This window comes from Diabrotica virgifera, chromosome 7 (assembly GCF_917563875.1).
Source record: "Diabrotica virgifera virgifera chromosome 7, PGI_DIABVI_V3a".
Taxonomy (NCBI): domain Eukaryota; kingdom Metazoa; phylum Arthropoda; class Insecta; order Coleoptera; family Chrysomelidae; genus Diabrotica; species Diabrotica virgifera.
The window spans coordinates 249054438-249076050 of record NC_065449.1 but is presented as its reverse complement, the minus strand read 5'-3'; the positions used below and the strand labels follow the sequence as shown (position 1 = coordinate 249076050).

General features: G+C 34.3%; 1 protein-coding gene across 8 annotated transcripts in view; it reads left to right on the top strand.

The window, feature by feature from the left end:
* The window catches only part of LOC114325222 (osmotic avoidance abnormal protein 3), an 88593-nt gene that overhangs the window by 47451 nt on the left and 19529 nt on the right, over positions 1 to 21613 (top strand). For all 8 annotated transcript variants that reach the window (XR_007699540.1, XR_007699539.1, XM_050656622.1 and 5 more), the window contains exons 2-8: positions 3485 to 3575; positions 6476 to 6625; positions 8062 to 8276; positions 9795 to 9874; positions 10130 to 10309; positions 14750 to 14940; positions 17417 to 17554. Coding sequence is in view for 6 of the 8 variants with exons in the window: in XM_050656622.1 (XP_050512579.1) it covers positions 3504 to 3575; positions 6476 to 6625; positions 8062 to 8276; positions 9795 to 9874; positions 10130 to 10309; positions 14750 to 14940; positions 17417 to 17554 (1026 nt within the window). In the remaining 2 variants the exon portion in view is untranslated. The remainder of the gene's footprint in view (positions 1 to 3484; positions 3576 to 6475; positions 6626 to 8061; positions 8277 to 9794; positions 9875 to 10129; positions 10310 to 14749; positions 14941 to 17416; positions 17555 to 21613) is intronic.

The window sequence follows — 21613 nt, the reverse complement described above, 5'->3', positions numbered from 1 at the left end:
GTAATACTCGTATTTCGAATCCACTCGTTTCGTTTTTTGTACTTTAAGTGTATTTGCAACATCTTGTTACGTTGGTAGATTGCCATGATAATCTTGCAGGGTTGGAATGTCGAGTTGAAACACTGACTCTAACTTTATAACTTTATTTACGGTTTACAACATCAATCAACATAAGGTTACTAAGATGTTGTTTCGCGGGGTGGTCCTTCAGGAGTTCAGGACACCCTTCTCGTATGACGGCTCACTAGCGTAGTAACGATCTTGATAATAACAATACTATATTCAATTAAGATAGTCCCTCTGTGGGCTATTTATATCTCCTTATAATTTGGACTTTGAAAAGTAAACTATACGTGAGCCTCTACGAGGTTATATAAACAAAACTGCGTTAATCAACCTTCGTTTTGTTTGCATATTTAGAAACAATATCTTTTTGTAACAACCTAAATTACTTAAAATTATATACATTTTTTGATACATATTATATTATACAGTAAGGGGTTTTCCCTTAGTGTACAATGTGTCTTTCCATTGCTTTCTGTGTTTTTATAAGTTTATCCATATTATTCTTGGTCAGTGTCCAAGTTTGCGCTCCATACGTTTTTACTGGTAACACACACTGGTTGAAGACTTTAGACTTAAGATGTTGCGCATATTTCTTATTCTTTAGGATGTAGCTCAATTTGCCAAATGCCGCCCATGCCAATCTTATACGTCTTTTAATTTATTCTGTTTGATTTTCTCTGCTCGCTTTGCTCGCTGAACCGAATTATATTGACATAATTCATCTAATGAAAACAAGAAGTTTGCATAAAAAGAAGAATAGAGACAAAATTCAAATGTATGTAGGTAGTCAGTCATCATCACATAATCAGAAAGAGGAGAAGGGCACAAGAGAGATCTGGATGGCAAATGGATGTCAGACAGAGATGTAAATTGGATCTGGAGGATCAGATAATACAAGTGATCGAGTTTAAATATCTATGGATCACACTATCTATGTAGCTACGGAAAGCTCGAAACAGAAGTGGAAGATTAAGTGAATATAGCAAACAGAGCCGCAGGTTGCCTGAATGACACAATATGGAGAAATAAAAATATCGGAAAAGAAATCAGTCATCAGATCGCATACAAGGCAGAAACACGACCTGACACAGAGAGGACAAAAAGATTGCTCGAAACAGCGGAGATGATAACCCTTCGAAAAATCAATGGTAAGACAAAGCTAGAAGTACAGATATACGACGGAGATGCAAGGTGGAGAACATTATTAAGTGGGAAAGAAACAGAAGAGAAGAATGGAATAACCACATAAGCCGAATGACAACAAGTATAGTAGTAAGGACAGCGACAGCGAGAGACTGGAGGCACGTTGAAAAAGCAGACAGAGTCATGTCTATACAAAAAGAAGAGGAAGAATAGTCTTTGTTATTTAAATTGAATTTCTAATTCTATATCTACTGCACCATTGTTATTTTTATTCCATTGCATAACAACGACCTTTATACTATTTGGTTAATTACAACCATACCCATTACCCCATATTTTTACAATTTACAATTCCAGCGCTTGTGTTCCTAATTATCAATTAGTTTTAACGTGTGACTTTATAATTGAAGGGTTTTTTTATACCAGCTTGTTTTGAACGTAAATATCGATTTTGAATAGTTGTTAAACAAATATTTAGATTGCCGGGTATTATGTTCGTGCTTGCACTTCGTAGAAAAGTTACTGTTGCATTTTATATCAACAGGAACTCAGTCACGTTACCCCATTATCTATAAAGACAAATGTTATCTTTGTGTTGGGATATTTTATTCTAAGTAAAACGCATTATTGTAAAGGGTTCATACAAAGAGAATAAAATATTTGGACCTAATTCATAACTCTATAACTTTTGACGAAGTGAGACAAGAGAGAAGTGTGCCAAGACTACAGGGGTATCACTCTTCTATGTAGATGTAACATAAGGTACTCGCCAGAGTCATAAGAAGCAGACTGGAAAGGCACTTAAACGATCAGGTTGGTGAATACTAAGGAGGATTCAAAAAGATCCACCATAGATCAAATATTCGCGTCGAAAATAATTCAGAGCAGTAGGTACATACGAGCAACAGTTAAATCTAAACCTCATCTTAACAGATTTAAAACAAGCTTACGATTATGTGATAAGAAGGAGTCTGTACCAGTCCATAAGAGTACTTGGAATTCCGGAAAAGATTATCAGACTAGTAAAAATGACTTTACTGAAGACCGACAATAGAGTAAGGGTAGAAGGAAGCCTAACAGGAAAATTGGAATTTAAAAGGGGATTAAAGCAGGGAGATCCGCTGTCCACAAGTACATACTCTCAATTTCTTGTTGGAGGCAATATTGAGAGAGAGTGGAATACGAACGAAAGGTATAATTTATGACTACTAAATATAGGTCCTGGCCTTTGCAGACGATAATGTCAAGAACTGAACGGGAACTGCTGATGATATGTAAACTCTTTGCAGCGAAAGCTAAGCAGTAGGGACTGATTATTAATGAGCAAAAAACAAAGTATATGGAAATAGGACCGACCAGATATGAAGACACACAACTGAAGACTACCACAAACGACGAAATTAAAGACTATTGCTTCAAAAAGGTGAGGGAGTTTGAGTATCTAGGAGTAACCCTAACAAGTAAAGGGAAAGAAAACCAAGCCATTGAGAAGCGAACTTCGAGAGAAAGGAAGACTGTCGGGGCACTACACAAACTACTAAGAGCGTAAGAGCAAAAAACATATCCAGAGAGGAAAAATTGAGACTGTACCGAATAGTGATCCAGTCCACAGTGTTTTACGGAAGCGAAACACGGGTTATGTATGAACAAAAATCAAGAAAATATGCTGAGTATCTGGGAGAGGAGTGTTCTAAAGAAGATATTCGGGAATAGTAAAAGACGAAGAAGACATTTGAAGGAGACGAACAAAAGCAGAGATCAGAGAGTTGTGCGAAAACCAGAAATTAGCCAGATCCTCCGAACAAAGACACTTAGATGGTAAGGGCATCTTGCGAAAATGGCTGACGGAAGGTGGGCAAAGGACTCGCTGCTAAGAGGGGAAGGAAAGAGGAGAAGAGGACGACCACGGAGAAAGTGGCTAGAAGCGTGTAATTAAGATCTTGAAACAATCGGGATAACAAATTGGAGAACTGCGGCCATGGGCAGAGGAAAATGGAGGAAAATAGTGAAAAAATTCCAAGCCATGACCCTTTAAGGCCTCTTGAGCTGTATATATATGTATACTTGTATAACTTGTGACGGTAAATTTGATACACCGCGTAGGGTTGGTGCAAAACCTCATGAATCTTAAATAAGCGTTATTAACTGATAAGTTAGTGTGACTTCGGGTAAATTACTATTATACGTTGTCATGAAAATAACTATACATACACATTATGACTAAAAGAAACAATTAGGGTTTGTCAATTTTTAATAACGCTTTCTTTGATTTTAGATGACTTGACTAATTTGGTATGGCAGAAAACGTTAAGGTCATAGTAAGATGTCGGCCTATGAACAAAACAGAAACTCAACTCAACTGTCAGGTAAGTTGGATAAAAAAGTTTATTATACACAACTTTTCTTTTAATGAACTTGATACTGCATTAATAAATCATCTTCATCATCAACACTGGTGTTGGCTATAAATAGAATCCCAATCTTCCCAATTATTTTCACACTGCAATTCTATTCTCTAATTTTCCTAGCACCCTCTTCTATATTATCCTTCCATATAAGTTTTGGTCGTTCTCTTTGTCTACTTTTTCGTCACAAAGGATTCATCTCCATATCGAATAAGATGGAGGTCTCTATATCGTTCTAGGTATGGCATAACTTAGATAAAATACTCCAATTTTCCAAATATCTAGGTATAAAGTCTTAGTCTTGGAATAAACGTATTTGAGATGAGTCTAACGTATTTGATATAATCATGTAAGTATCATGATCATTTTCATAGATTTTTAGCAATCACATGATTCGACAAAAAGAAGCAGACTATGGCTAGGAATGCTAGAAATGTGAAAAGCAAGAAAATTAGTGGAGTTAAAGCAAAATGTGTGTGACAGATTCATATGCGCAGGTAAGAATAGGAAACAGACATTCGACTCCATTTAGTATAACATCAGAACTTAGACAAGGAGACCCCTTATCACCTTTGCTATTCAATTTGGCCTTAGAATATAGAATAAGTAAAATATCATCTGAGCTGACAGGAGGATTTGCGAATCGAAGATCAAAACTATTGGTGGTATTTGCTGATGATCTAAATGCAGTTGTTGATTCTACAAGAGACCTAAGAACTCGAGGTAGAAACAAGTAGTCTCGGCCTCGAGTAAATGAAGAGAATACGAAATACACGCTCGTAACCAAAAATCCAAGATTAGGCAGGACATAACTATTAATGACCACAACTTCGAAGTGGTAAAAGAGAAAGAGTTTAAATACCTGGGAGCGATGATCATAGACGACAACCACATAGAAAAAGAGGTCTCAGCTCTCAATAAGGATAGTTGCAGGGAATAGAGCATTATACTCTCTATCATCACTATTAAGATCCAAGTTTCTGAAAAGAAAATCTAAATTAAGACTGTAGATGTCAATTATTCTCCCAGATATTACATATGGAAGCGAAACATGGACTATACACTATACATCAGCGGGAAATAAATAAGCAGCTGATATTTGAAAGGAAGGTTCTCAGGATGATACTTGGCCCTCAAAAAGATGAAGTGACAGGAGAGTGAAGGCGTCTTAATGCTGAATTGGTGACTCTGTATGGTACTGAAAACATCGTCAGACATATCTATAGAATCTAACCGGTATTTTTTGAGAGACCGGTCGGTAGAAGATCACTAGGTCGTCCTAGAAAATATGGAAGCATGATGTTGAAGTCGATTTATCTAGGATTGAGGTACAACAATAGGAAATGAAAGCGTAAGATCGTAGAAGATGAAGGGCTATAGTGGATTCAGCGAAAAGTCGAGTTATAAAGCTAGTTAAGAAGAAGAAAGAAAGAGAGAGAGAGAGAGAGAGAGAGAGAGAGAGAGTGAGAGAGAGAGAGATCATCATGTTATTATTTGTCATAATTGAATTAAACGGTCTTCTCTGGCATTGCGAGTATCCAATTCATGCTTTTCTACAGTTTGCTGATCATTTTTTCAAACAGTAATTATTCTGTCGTTTTCATCATATCTGATATATATTAAATTCTCTATTTTTATTTTCATAAATTAATGTGATTGCATGTCCCAATAATATCTAAAGTACCCTAAGAAATGGTTGGCCACTCAAGAGAAACAATTCGACTCCAAATTGATTGTTGACGATTATTATTTATTTCATTACAATCGCATTAATAAAACAAATATACAAAAGGTAATTACAAGGTGTTCAGAAATTGAATGAAAGACAATGACGAACTTCTACAATCGATAATGAGACCTTGAAAAGTGGAGTTGAAAGTTGTGGAACATTTATTTAGGCGACTGGATAGATTTTTCTTTAGAAGTCAACACAATAGAGCATCTGAATAAATAAAGAGATTTTAAGGGTAAAGTTATATGATAAAAAACTTGCCCTGTCATTTGCTTGTGGGGTGTTCTCTTTCTGTATACCATTTCCAACAAATTCTCAGTTATTAGCAGATATTGTGCGATGAAGGAGCTTGCCATAGCGAACTCGGCTGGTTCTATGGCCGATTCTCGCACACAGATTTTGGGAACTTCTTCTTCTTTTTTATTTGTCGAAAAACCAGCCGGGAATCCAGCACCTGCAAGGATTACTTCTTGCAGGGGATAGGGAGAGGATGAGAGGTAATTAAAACACAATGTTTATAAAATAACAAAAAAATAGGTATATTGAAGAGTGAAATTAATCGAAGAATGAATGAGAGATAGCAGATTGATATTATAAGTTTAAATTATGAGTTTGTGAAACAGTTTATCCCGCCTAGAGTTTTTGATAGAACAGCAAACCAGGTCTATGTCCAAAAATTAACGATAGAAGGCTAAGCAGCAGAAAAGCAAAAAAACAAACAAGCCACAGAAAAACAAGCACTTAGATTCGAAATAACACAAAAGTATAATAATAATATCGTATACATTCCTTTTTACACCGCCATCACTAATGTTACCCTTCTTTTTAATCCCTTTTATTGAAAACAGCAAAACAATATTACAAAATTTGATAACAACTTTAACTGACCTACAGAATTATTCAAAAACTTAATTTACTCATTCTAGTTGAACTGTTAACTTACTGTTTATATACATTTTCTCACGTTCCAAACCTTACGATACATTTCGGGATAATTCGATGACATCTAGAACATTCTAGTTTTTTATTAGGTATTTCTTCTTTTTTCCATATGGAATATATGTTTCGGAACTATCGTATTATTATTTTATATATTTGTTTTGAAAAATAACTAATAAAATATTTTCAGTGTGTGGTAAAAGTAAATAACTGCGTGGTAGAAACATGGGACCCCAACGATGGTCCAGCTTTTGCAAAACAGTTCACCTTCGACTCGACCTACGGGCAAGAGTCCACTACCGAAGCTATATATAACGATATCTGCTATCCACTCGTTGAGGTAAGCAAATTCATTTGTATTTATTCTTGCTTTTTAACTAAGTTAGTGTCAAAATTTGATAACAGTGGAGTAAACTTGCCTGAGGTTGCACCAATTACAAATAAACTTTAAGGTGCGGGAAATTTGAATTACTCCTCTTGATTTAAAAACAGACAATAATTTTCTGCAAGATGATGACATATGTAGGTAAAATTCTAGATTTTTAACAAAATTTTGGAAGCATTACCAACCTCGATATACCAGTACCAACCTCCAAGACTCGGGAGAGGTCTGTGCTTCCAGTACTACATTCATGTGCTCCAGAAGCTACACAGGTTTCGCCTGTCCTAAACCCTTCACCGCCTCAGGTGATATCTAATCCAGTCCGGGGAACCTGCCCGTCTTGAGTGCGTTCAATATCTCGACAACTTCATCCGTAGTAAAGGGTACAGTCTGCTCAGTTCTCTTGTCCCTCCATACTCCTTGCAATCCGGAGATCTTCTTCATGGCGATGATCCTGTATCCCTGACTCCAGATGTCCTCATCCAAATTTTCACACAGTTCTTTCCAGTGTCTTCTTTTTGTGTACGAATTTTACTGTAAAGTTCCCTCTTCCGTGCTCGGTACTCTTCCTCAATCTCCTCGATGATATCAGGGTTAATTCCTGCTTTATCACTTGCTCTTTTTAACCTTCTTCTCAAGACTATACATTCATTTGTTTGTGCCTCGATGTCCTCATTCCGCCAGTAGGGCGTCTTGTTTACATTTCGACGGCCCATCCTGTTTCATTCCCTCGCTTCTTTAATTTCTTTCTTCAGATTTTCCACTATCGGTGATTGACCCTGCATTATCCTCACTCTCCATTTAGTCAGCTCCTCGTATACTTCATAGCTCCTGCTGTTATCAAGAATCCGATGTATTGATACTCCGTTCGGATGTAGTCTGGCAAAAACCTACCAGCCCCTTGCTTTCGCCACTATTCCTTTTGTCGCCATGGTCACGTTATTACTGTACGTACCCGTACCTCTCCTAACAAAAGTAGGCTCCAGACCTGTGTTCAGTACAACTAGTCATCTAGTTTTTTTTCTTCCTTGAATTCCAACACTATGTCCTCTTACAGTACCATTACTTGTATCCAAAGGAGTGGTATCTCGGAATTCTACCCTTGATTCTATGACTTGGCCGGATGTATGTAATGTAATCTACCTTTATTCTTTTCATTCTCAGGATTTTTTCGGCCGAGTCTTCACCCACATCCATCACGTCACTTATCATCCTCTTACATCGCCTTGTGTTTTGGTCCAGATTTTTACGATATTGCAAGTCCGCTCTTTGCTTGCTGCTTCCTCTTTGATTGTTAAGAAACTAGATAATTTAAATACAACTCGGGAGTGTTGAATCGTTCGACCATTTAAAACGTATCCTACTCTATATTATGTATCTTATCTGTTTTGTAGAGTGTGTTAGAAGGATACAATGCCACCATATTTGTATATGGTCAAACCGGCTGTGGGAAATCGTTTACTATGGAAGGAATAAAGGCAGAAAACAGTCCCCAAAAGGGAGTGATCTCTAGAGCATTTGAACATATTTTCGAAGCAATATCTGTAACTAGCGGAGTGAAATATCTAGCTTTAGTAAGCTATTTGGAGATATACAATGAACAAATAAGGTAAGACATAAAAAAGGTCAATATTATATACAAGGTGTAGCAAAAAGGTAGGTCATAAATTAAATCACATATTCTGGGACCAAAAACTGAATTCGTTCGAAATGTGGATGTACCGCCGATAAGAATAAGCTGGTCCAACAGAACTACGAATGAAGACGTACTGAAAATAATGAAAATACGTCCTCATCCACAAATAAAAACTCAAAAAACTAAGAGTAGCGCAGAGAAGAATGGAGCGATCAATGAGAGGAGCCACTCTGCGAGACAGAATAGAAACGAAGATCTTCGAGCTAAGACTAAAGTCATAGACGTCATTGAAAGAAGCTGTAACTTAAAATGGAAATGGGCTGGACACGTTGCCAGAATGAAGGATGGAAGATGGATGGAAGATGAAGGATGGAAGATGGACTCGTAAACTTGTTGAATGGAGACCAAGAGTCGATAAACGTAGCAGAGGAAGACCACTAACACGATGGCAAGACGACTTACGAAAGACAACAAAAAACTGGATACAGAAAGCACAAGATAGAACACTTTGGAGACAAACAGGGGATGCCTATGTCCAGCAGTGGATCGAGAGAGGCTGATGATGATGTCCTCATCTATTCAATACAATCAAAATTAGAAATACTTCATATCTAGGACACATAATGCGCCATAGGGAATTTGAGCAGCTCCAGGTAATATTAGGAAAAGGGTAGGAAAGAAGAAAAAATCCTGGCTCCGAAACATCAGAGATTGGACCCACACAACAGGGAATGAATTAATGCATCGAGCTCAGAATAGAGAAATTTACCATATTGGCCGCCAACCTCAATAAAGAAGGCACGTAGGAAGAGGAGGGACCAAAAATAGTTCGATTAAACCTAACTTACCTTAGTACAAACGTGCACATAAAAAAGTTACAGCCCTTTGAAGTTACAAAATGAAAATCAATGTTTTCCAATATATCGAAAGCTGTTAACGATTTTATATTGAAAATGGACATGTGGCTTTCTTATGGCAGGAATATGTTTAAAAAAAATAATAGTGAAATTTGTGCACAAATTTCACTATTATTTTTTTTAAGATGTTCATACCATAAGAAAGCCACATGTCCATTTCAATAAAAAATCTTTCAACAGTTTTCGATATATTGGAAAAAATCGATTTTCATTTTGTAACTTCAAAGGGCTGTAACTTTTTTTGTTCACATTTGTACTAAGGTATGTTAGGTTCAATCGAATTGTTTTTGGCCCCAGAAGATGTTATTTAATTTATGTTACACCCTGTATTAATTTGGCATTTCTATATTATGTACATACTATATATAATGCGAATTATTCACGATTTTAATTAAAATTGCGCTTATTTTGGTGATTTGTCTTTCATTGCGAAATTATTAAATATTTTTGCTAAAGTGGAAATCGAAACGTTAAAATAAACTATTTTTACTTCAAAGTGTAGTTAATTCCTATCAAATTAAGTAGATAACACTTCCATTTTAATATAGATATTTATGAACATATATTTTTTTAGAGACTTATTACTGCCAAGCGACAAACCTGTTGGCTCTTTATCGTTAAAAGAAACTCCAAATGAGGGCGTTACAGTTCCAGGTAAGCAGAAGTTCGAACATACGGACTGTTTAATTTTAAATTAGATATACAGCCTATAAATAGCAACACTGCTTCCCCGCTGCCCACATAATGGCGCGATTTATTCAGGTATTCGTCATTCTACAGTGGCAATACAACTTACTGTCATAAGCAACGTTGCCGATTTTTGCGCTTCCTTTAGTCACGTATATCTAATCGAAAACTAAACTTATTGTATGCAATAAAAATTATTTTTTTTCTTCTTCGTATTTTCAGGTTTGTCATTAGTGCCAGTTCATAACGCAGCCGAATGCGAGAATTTGTTAAATGTAGGCTCAAAAAACCGGATGATCGGTGCCACTCTTATGAACCAAAATAGCTCAAGATCTCATAGTATTTTTTCAGTCAGCGTAGAACAAATTAGTAATTTAAATAATAATGAAAATATTAGAAAAGGTAAGTTTTAGATTAGAGAGAGAGAGAGAGAGAGAGAGAGAGAGAGAGAGAGAGAGAGAGAGAGAGAGAGAGAGAGAGAGACTGTAACTGGTCGGAGGTAACCGGCTCGAAGGACCAATGTCCTTCAGTTCCCTTTGTGTTTTTTTTTGAACGATGATAGAAAAATAATACGCAGTCGATTTTATAATATAATACTGTTATTCTGGCTTTATATCGATGTACAAAGGAATGAGGTCCAGTAGAGCCTCTATAACCCTCGTTAACCCTGTTGGTATGCCTCTCAGAGAAGCATATCAACAGCAGCCTTTATCTATCATTAGTAATGAAAAACAATGAGTTATTGAAAACTATTAAAATAAGAAAAATGTCATATACAGGGCATATTCTTAGCTCATACCGGTACAAAATGCTTCAGCCTATCACGACAAGCAAAATAGAGGGCCGCAGAAGAATACACAGTGCCGAAGAACTATTCCAATTAGCTGAAGACCGTGAACAACTGGCCAATGTAATTGCCAACGTTAGAGGGAACTAATAAATCACCGAAAGAAGAAGAAACGAGTAAAAAAGAAAAAGGAGCAGAAACAAAACAATCATCAAATAAACTAGGACAAGTAAAAAATGAGAAAAAATACCTTGGACAACACATTGACACTCCCAGTAGATTTCGTTCGACTTTTTTGGCTACAACAACATAGAAGACATTGGCCAGCTGATCTAAAAAGGAATTGTCATTGTAGAATTAACTAATCACCACCGTCCACCACTAGAGCAAGTGACAACTTTATCTCAAGCCAACATAAACTTACGTGCATATAAATCGGCCCACTTAAAAATTTGGTCATTTTTGATGACTCGTATTTCCTAAACCTGTTGGCCGATTTAAGTGATTTCTTGAACATGTTATAGCCTGATTCTTAAACAATACCACTGTAATAATATTGTTGCTAAACAGATAAATTTTCATTGTATACCGGGTGTACCAATCAAACTGTGTTTTTTCCTCAAAGTTCGCATAACCCTGTGGAATATTCTAGCATATATAAAATACCGAAATTAAAACCCAACTATAGCCTCTGGTTTTCTTAACATTCTGTTTTTTTATTCATTCGTTTATGTTCGATAATAAAAAAGTTAGGTACTTTAACAACTAGACATGTTCTTCATCAATACATGGTGTTTCTAAATAAATTCGACAAACTTTGGTAATTCTGCATGAAAAAATAATGACAGTTAACGTGATAAACGTTTGTCCGCAAATCTTTCGTTTCCGAGATACGGGATGTTGAATTTTTTCTTACAAACTAACGATTTATTTATTGCTTTAAAACCAGTTGAGATATGAAAATGAAATTTGGTAGGTTTTAAGAGATAGTTATTGCGGATTTTTTGACATAAAATTAAGAATTTAATATTCACCATTGGCGCGCATACGGGTAATATGACCGATATTAGCCGTATGTACGCCAATGGTGAATATTAAATTCTTAATTTTATGTCAAAAAATCCGCAATAACTATCTCTTAAAACCTACCAAATTTCATTTTCATATCTCAACTGGTTTTAAAGCAATAAATAAATCGTCAGTATGTAAGAAAATATTTAACATCCCGTATCTCGGAAACAAAACATTTGCAGACATACGTTTATAAAGCCAACTGTCATTATTTTTTCATGCAGAATTACCAAAGTTTGTCGAATTTATTTAGAAACACCGTGTATTGATGAAGAACATGTCTAGTTGTTAAAGTACCTAACTTTTTTATTATCCAACATAAACGAATGAATCAAAAAACAGAATGTTAAGAAAACCTGAGGCTATAGTTGGGTTTTAATTTCAGTATTTTATAAATGCTACAATATTCCACAGGATGATGCGAACTTTGAGAAAAAATACAGTTTGATTGGTACACCCGGTATGCAGTGAAAATTTACCTGTTTAGCAACAATATTATTACAGTGGTATTGTTAAAGAATCGGGCTATAACATGTTCAAAAAATCACTTAAATCGGCCAACAGGTTTAGAAAATATGAGACATCAAAAACGACCAAATTTTTAAGTGGGCCGATTTCTATGCACGTAAGTTTATAAACTTCTAAAATAGACCAGTAAGGATTTGTTTTTAGGTGAATGTGAGAGGTGGCATTCAGATTTTTGCGGATAAAGTTAGGTGATAACTTCGTTAATAATAATTGATTTATGCTCCTTCTCAAATATGCCCGGAACATTAATAAAAAAAATAAAATGTTTAAAAATTTCAAAAAATTTCGTTTTTTTTCTACTTTTTTTGCTTATAACTTAAAAACTATTCATTTTAGAACAAAGTCCTATAGGAATAAAACAAAGATAATTATAATTATTAATTATATCAGATGCGATTGGTTAAAAATGTCTTAATTCATCACCCTTGCTTCAAAATAGCAATAAATATAAAATAAGGGGGCAAAACAAGCCTGTCCTTATTCAATGATTTTCCATCACTTAGGTTACACTTGGAACCTTCCTAATTCGCTTAGAAAATGTTTGTAATGTGCTAAAACCGTACACCAAATTTCATTAAAATTGACTTACTAGATTTTGCATAATAATTTTGCAATCTAAACTTTTTTTAAAAAATTAAAATTTTTTAAAATCTTGCACAACAAAAACTAGAATATACAAAGATTTGTCAATTTTTTACATATAAAGAAGCACTTCACCTATCTAATGCACTTTACAGAATTGAAATCGGATTATTTAAGCAGCCTCAGCAATGTTTTAAAGTTATAAACAATTTTTTGGCTTATAAACAAATTAGTGCTGTGGCCAAGAGGGGGTGCTACGGGCTTCTTTATTTAGATTTTGACCCGTATAACACGAATTTTTTGGGTAACAGTTGATCCGGATGTCGATAAGATTGTTATAAACCAGCGGTTCTCAATCTGTGGTACATGTACTACTGGTGGCACATATCATTATTTGCGGTGGTACACAAAACGCAAAAGCGTCAAAATCACCAATATTACAGTTAATTAGATTACCTATCTAGATAGGTAGTTATTTCAGTTAGGTGGTACCAAAAATATTAAAAAGTATTTTGTGGTACATGACTCAAAAAGATTGAGAACCACTGTTATAAACAAAGAACTTGAGGAATTACATAACATCAATTTTTCGCAAAATAAAACATTTTTTTGTATTTCTTGGGTAATTCTAAGGCGGTTCGCTAAACTCAGACGCAAATGGCTAATGATTTTAGTACGTAACTTTTTTGTTTTTTGCCAATTTTGACAAAATTTGCAAAATTACTAAATATTTAGTAATTATTAACTATTTAGTAATGATTTTTTTGGCAATTTTATCAAATTGGCAAAATTACTAGCTTAAATCACTAGCCAGTTGAGTCTGAGTTTAGCGAACGGACGATGCATAGTTTTCGAGATAAACGCGGTGGAACTTTCAAAAAATCGAGAAATGGTAATTTTTGAACACGAATAACTTTTGATTAAAAAATAAAATAGCAATTCTGCAATTCTGCATTTGAAAGTTTAAGTCAAATTATACCGGTTTTAATTACTTGCATTGCTAAAAATTAATTTTTTTATTATTGAATAAAGCTATTTGTTTATAAGCCAAAAAATTGTTTATAAATTTAAAACATTGCTGGGGCCCCTTAAATAATCCGATTTTTAATTCTGTAAAGTGTATTAGATAGGTAGAGCACCTCTTTATATGTAAAAAAATTAGCCAACTTCTGAATGGTCTACTTTTTGTTCAGAAAGATTTTAAAAAATTTGAACTTTTTTAAAAACATTTAGATTGCAAATTTATTATGCAAAATTTATTAGGTCGATTTTAATGAAATTGGGTACACGATTTAAGTATGTTACAAATAATTTTCTAAGCGAATTACTAAGGTTCTAAGTGCCACCAAGGTGATTAAAAAATATTGAATAATAACAGACTTATTTTGCCCCCTTATTTTGTATTTATTGCTATATTGCAGAAAAGGTAATACCTTAAGACATTTTTTACCAGTCGTATATCATACAAAATTCAATTATCTTTATTTTATTTTTTTACGACTTTATTCCAAAACGAATCGTTTTAAAGTTATAAGCAAAGAAAGCAGAAAAAAATCGATGTTTTTCGAAATTTTTAAATATTTTAATTTTTTTATTAATGTTCCGGGCATATTTGAGAAGGAGCATAAGTAAATTATTATTACTGAAGGTGTCACCTAACTTTATCTGCAAAAATCCGAATGCCACCTCTCACATCGAAAAATAGACGTTTTTTCGCAGATCCTTACTGGTCTAAAATTATGTTCCTTTTGATCGATAATAAAAGAAACAATAACAAATCTTTAACTGAACGTGTGTCACCATTTCTTACGTCATTAAAATTGTGACATTCTTATTTCTCACTTTCCATGCTAAGTGTTGTATCTGTATTGTAGGTAAACTAAATTTAGTAGATTTAGCTGGATCTGAAAGACAAACTAAAACAGGAGCAACTGGAGAAAGACTGAAAGAAGCCACAAAAATTAACCTATCCCTAAGTGCTCTTGGAAACGTCATATCTGCCTTGGTGGATGGCAAAGCGAAACATATTCCTTATCGAGACTCAAAACTCACAAGGTTATTACAAGTAAGTATATATAAAACCGGTTTATAGCGTCCTGCGCCTTCCTGTTCCTATTTTCCAGCTGCGTCGATCTGTCTAATCTCCTGGTCGTAGATCTCTCTCAGACATTGCTTTTTGGATTCCACTTATCTAGGTAGTTTTCGGTCTGCCCCTTTTCCTTCTTTCCATGGAATGCCATTACATTATCAGCTTTGGGAGTCGATGTTCATCCATTCTTTGTACATGGCCATACCGACAAAATTGTTTTTGTTGGACTTCTTCTATTATGTTTGTTTTCCTATTCATAACATCTCGTACCCGTTCATTCGTTATGTGTGAGACTCTGGAGATGCAGGCCGATCTTCGCCAGAAGTCCATCTCACAGGTTTTCAGTTGTCAGGTTTCACATCCATACAGTACCACGCTTTTAAAGATGCTATTATATAGCTGTGTTTTCTTTTCTTTTCTTATGGTTTTTGACCAAAGTAGTGAGTTCAAACCTCATATTACTTTCTTTCCTTTCATAATTCTTGCCTCTATTTCGAATTCTGTCCTTCCACTTTGTTGGATTCTCGTTCCAAGGTACATATACATAATCAGAGCTTGGCTCGATAACCATATCATCCTCTAGTTGTAACTCATTTTTCTGTCCTCCTATACACATATATTTGGTTTTCTCTATATTAACGTAAAAGCACCAGGACCCGAAGGGATACCAAATGAACTCCTGAAATACGAAGGAGAAACCTTAATCGAAAACATAGAGATCCTCTTTCAAGAAATAATATGTAGCCAGCGTGTACCAGACCAGTGGAGGACGAGTATAACAATACCTATACACAAGAGAGGAAACAGCAAAGACCCTAGCAACTACCGTACCATCACCTTGCTGAGCACAACTCTTAAACTCTTAAGAAAAATACTTGCCAATAAAATAAATGAAGAATACACAATTAGTGAGGAACAACAAGGTTTTCGGAAAAGTAGGTCCACAATAGACACCATATTCATAGCCAGACAAATTGCTGAGAAAGCACTGGAATATAATAAACCTGCATTTATGTGCTTTATAGATCTGAGTAAGGCCTTCGATTGTGTAAGATTGGAAGATGTGCTAAGATTGCTAAAGGAGAAAAATCAGCCCAACAAGATGATAACGATAATTAAAGACATTAATACAAGGAACAAAACCAGAATAAAAGTCGAGAATGAACTAACATCGGAAGTAGAAATCAACTCGGGAATCAGACAAGGGGATAGCTTGAGCCCATTGTTTTCAATTTAGTAATGGACAAAATCAAAGAAAACATTAAAGGTACTGGAAAAGGATATAAGATGGCGAAAAAACAAATAAAAATCCTCTGTTATGCTGACGACGCAATCTTAATCTCTGATAACGAGGATAACCTACAGCGAATGGCACAAACTTTCAATGCAGTGGCGAAGAACTACAACATGAAAATATCAACAGCCAAGACAAAATCCCTGGTAGTGTCAAGGGAACCCATAAGATGCAAATTAGTAATTAACAACGAACTAATTGAACAAGTCTCGAGATTCCAATATCTGCGAATCGAAATATGTAGTTATGGAGATGTTAAAGAGACCTTCCGAAAGCCAATTACGAGTCAAGATGTCTGAGGGATGTCATCTAGAGAAACAAAGATATGAGGCTGGAAGGGAAAGTACGCATATATAAATCATGTGTAAGACCGATCATGACGTACGCGATAGAAACAAGATGTAACACAGCAGAAACCAAGAGGATACTGAGAACATCAGAAATGAGAACGTTGAGGTCAATAACTGGGAAAACACTGAGAGACAGAATACCGAACGATAGAATAAGAGATCACTGTAACATACAAGATATAGTACGGTGGGGAAGACAGAGACGACGAGAGTGGAATCAGCATGTGACGAGAATGGACAGCGAGAGAACAGCCCGTACAGCCAAGGATTCGAAGCCAACAGGCAAGAGACCAATAGGAAGGCCCTTCAAAAGGTGGCGAGATAGCTGGCAGTCAACATCACAGCTCCGAATACAAGCTCAAAATCGGTAAGGAACAGGCCAAGAAGGCCTATTATAAGAAGTAGAAGAAGAAGAAGAAGAGCGTGAAAGCCCCATTTTTTGTATTCTCGAAACAACCGGTTTGTCATAAATATTAGATCATCTTTATCCTGGACAATCACCACCTGATCGTCAGCGAAATGCAGTCTGTATAGTGTTGAGTCGTCGTTTCGCTGTATCCCCATTCCAGAACATGAGTTCCGCCACTTATTCAAGACCTCATTTATATATATTTTAAACAGTGTTGCCGATAAGCTGCATCCCTGTCGTAGTCCCTTATTCACCATGAAGCTATCGGATAATCTGTTGTTGATTTTTTTGTTTACTGCTGTTATAGAATTTTTGCACTGCTTTTATTAAAGTTATATTAATAGGGGATTTTTCCTAGCATTGCAAGTAAGTGTAAATTTAGAGTTTTTATGTTTTTAGGACTCTTTGGGGGGAAACACGAGGACGCTGATGATAGCATGTGTAAGTCCTTCAAGCAGAGATTACATAGAAACGTTGTCAACGTTAAGATATGCGAATAGAGCTAAAAATATTCACAACAAACCGAAAGTAAACGAGGTAAGCAAGTTTAAATAGTTTCATTTTTTTATTCATAGTACATAATTAATTTTACTGCCTTGAAAGGGGTCTATTGTTTCTAATTTATGAGTAAGTAATATTGGTTGAAATTTCTTTTATGGCTATGAAGAAATAATTCAAGCCATACACCTGTATTTTTTGTCGTTCTATATTTACTTTTATAGTCGATTATAAACAACTTTTTATTGCTTTGAATGTACAAACTAGAAGGCAATAAAAATATCGTTATTTCTCTCCCTTGCTTAAGATTCCTATAAATTTGGCTCTTTGGCTGTAAAAAGATACTCTCAAGTCCGTAGTCGAATGATCTCTCGACGCTCTATCCAGACACTCTCTCGTTCTCAGTTGGGACAATCACAACTCTCGTTCTACGTACACACTCTCAAGTCCCGATGATCTATCTAGACACTCTCTCATCCCTATTTGGGACAATCAAAACTCGTGCTCTATGCACACATTCTCTATCTAGTCCTCAGTCGGACAATTCATCATGCGCTACGTAAAATTACACATCTCGCCTTCGCTATGTAGGTGTATACAGGGTGAGTCATGAGGAACTGTACATACTCCTACCTCGTATAGAGGCCCCTATGGGGAATAACAAATGACCATTAAAAAGTGTCTGCTCCCATTGTTTAATAATATACAGGGCGAATTTCGCATTTTGACAGAAATTTGTATTCGTCATAATTTTTGAACGGTCAGATCCATGTGTCTCTTATTTTGGTCAATCGTTACACTATTGCAACCTAATCAACTGATTTATTCAAATTAGAAAAAAATCAGGCTTTAAAAAAATTAGTTCGTTTAGGTCTTAGAAAAAATTTCACCCTGTATAAGCTTTTTAAAAACTCTAATATGAATTTTACAAATTAGACAAATAGGCAATTAAAATAACATATTTATTTTTTTCCGCACACGATTGCTTAAATTTTTATAAAAAAATCAAATTTGATTATGAATTAAAAGTTTGGTAAAGTAAACCATAGATTTAACAAAATGAACTTTTATTACTAAAATTAATTTTTTTTTGAACAAATATTTAATTTATGTTACCACCAATCAACTGATTTATTCAAACAAGAAAAAAATCAGGCCCGGATTTAAAAAATAAGTTCGTTTTGGTCTTAGAAAAAATTTCACCCTGTATACGCTTTTTGAAAACTCTAATATGATTTTTACAAATTAGACAAATAGTCAATTAAAATGGCATATTTATTTTTTCCCCACACGATTGCTTAATTTTTTATAAAAAAAATCAAATTTGACTATGAATAATTAAAAGTTTGGTAAAGTAAACCATAGATTTAACAAAATGAACTTTTATTACCAAAATTATTATTTTTTTTTGAACAGATATTTAATTTATGTTATCACCCAATCAACTGATTTATTCAAACTAGAAAAAAATCAGGCCCGGATTTAAAAAATTAGTTTGTTTGGGTCTTAGAAAAAATTTCACCTTGTATACGTTTTTTGAAAACTCTAATATGCATTTTACAAATAAGACAAGTAGGCAATTAAAACGGCATATTTATTTTTCCCCACACGATTACTTATTTTTTTATTAAAAAATCAAATTTGACTATGCATAAAAATTTGGCAAAGTTTTTGCATAGATTTAAAAAAATTAACTTTTTTTACAAAAATTAATTTACAAAAACAACGTTTTTCTTAAAATTAAAAGTTTTACCATTTTTTTTTCTATAACACGTCTAGATCTAAAACTTCCCATAACACTTCTTTTGGACTCTATAGTTTAACATAGACGTGATCAAATTGATAAATTTTAAATTTTTCCACCTAATTTTTGCGATTTACAAGTTTGCAACTTTTACAAGAAGAATACTGAAAGTCTACAACAACTTTCATAGTCTTCACAATGGTAAGAGGTATGTGCTGTAAATATTTCAGAAAAAAAAAACATTAAAATGGAACAGAGTTGTAGCGAGTTAAACAGTGAGTTCATTTTTTTTTTCATTTTTAGGTTAAAATTCCGATTTTGACAAATTTGATTTTTTAATAAAAAATTAAGGAATCGTGTGGGGAAAAAATAAATATGCCATTTTAATTGCCTATTTGTCTTATTTGTAAAATTCATATTAGAGTTTTCAAAAAGCGTATACATGGTGAAATTTTTTCTAAGACCAAAACGAACTAATTTTGTAAATCCGGACCTGATTTTTCTCTAGTTTGAATAAATCAGTGGTTTGGATGGTAACATAAATTACTTATTTGTGCAAAAAAAATTAATTTTTATAATAAAAGTTATTTTTTTTAAATCTATGGTTCACTTTACCAAACTTTTAATTCATAGTGAAATTTGATTTTTTTATAAAAAATTAAGTAATCGTGTGCGGAAAAAAATAAATATGCCATTTTAATTGCCTATTTGTCTAATTTGTAAAATTCATATTAGAGTTTTCAAAAAGCGTATACAGGGTAAAATTTTTTCTAAGACCAAAACGAACTAATTTTTTTAAAGCCGGATCTGTTTTTTTCTAGTTTGAATAAATTAGTTGATTATAATATGGTAATAGTGTTACGATTGGCCAAAATAAGAGACACATCGATCTGACCGTTCAAAAATTATGACGAATACAAATTTCTGTCAAAATGCGAAACTCGCCCTGTATATTATTAAACAATGGGAGCAGACACTTTTTAATGGTCATTTGTTATTCCCCATAGGAGCCTCTATACGAGGTAGGAGTATGTACAGTTCCTCATGACTCACCCTATATACTAGACATAGCAAAATGTTCAATTTTAAGTTAACACAGATTGTAAAATACAAATGTGTTTGCAAAATTAACTGTGCTCAAATAAAATAAGAATATAAAAACTCTAAATCTACTATTGCTTCAACATCTAATGGTACCTTGCTTCGATGAAGATTAATTGAAGACTACAGGGGAAGAACAAGGGATGTCACTTTTTCATGAATTTTGACTTTTTTTGCCATGTGGTAGCCAAAACTGAGCACTATCGACTAGCCTATCGATTCAGGATAATAACCAGGAAGGTCAGTCTACATTTTTCTAAGAATTTGTATCCAGGCAAAGAACGAGGATTGTCCACACGCTACCGAACAAAAACAAGGAATGTCAGCAGTTTTTTAATGCATTATTAAATTAATAAGTTAATATATATTAATATTATATTAAGATCATAAACAATCGGGATATCAAATTGGAGAACTGCGGCCATGGACAGGAGAAAATGGAGAAAAACCGTGGAGAAATTCCAAGCCATGGGCCTTTAAGGCCTGTTGAGCTATATTATATATATATATATATATATATATATATATATATATATATATATATATTAATATTAATATATATATATATATATATATATATATATATAACAAAGGAGCACTCGTAAGTGTAGGGTTTTATCGGTCAAGTGGGTGAAAAAAGAGACAAAGAATTCAGCTACTTCATCTATTTATTGAAGACGTTTCGTCTACTGCTCAGTAGACATCATCAGTTCATCTACAAAAAGAGTGGTATAAGAGACAACATCCAACTCTTATACCACTCTTTTTGTAGATGAACTGATGATGTCTACTGAGCAGTAGACGAAACGTCTTCAATAAATAGATGAAGTAGCTGAATTCTTTGTCTCTTTTTTCACCCACTTGACCGATAAAACCCTACACTTACGAGTGCTCCTTTGTTATATTGGAATTGACGGTCGTACTCCTTTATGATATATATATATATATATATATATATATATATATATATATATATATATATATTTACTCCCAGCGTATGAAGTGAGCCACATATCAAAAGAAACTGCGGTTGAAGTGAGGTCCTGTACAAAGTGAGGTCCAGTATACGGACCTCACTTAGTCAATCAATGTAAGACTTTTTCGTAGACATGTACTGATAGCAAACACTGTTTTTTACAAAAAAAAGTGGGACCTCACTTTGTATGGTCCACATCAATTTTTAGTTCAGAGATTTTCCGCATAGAGGCGCTGACTTTGGCGTATATTTTCTAACCATGTATATTCTATGCCCT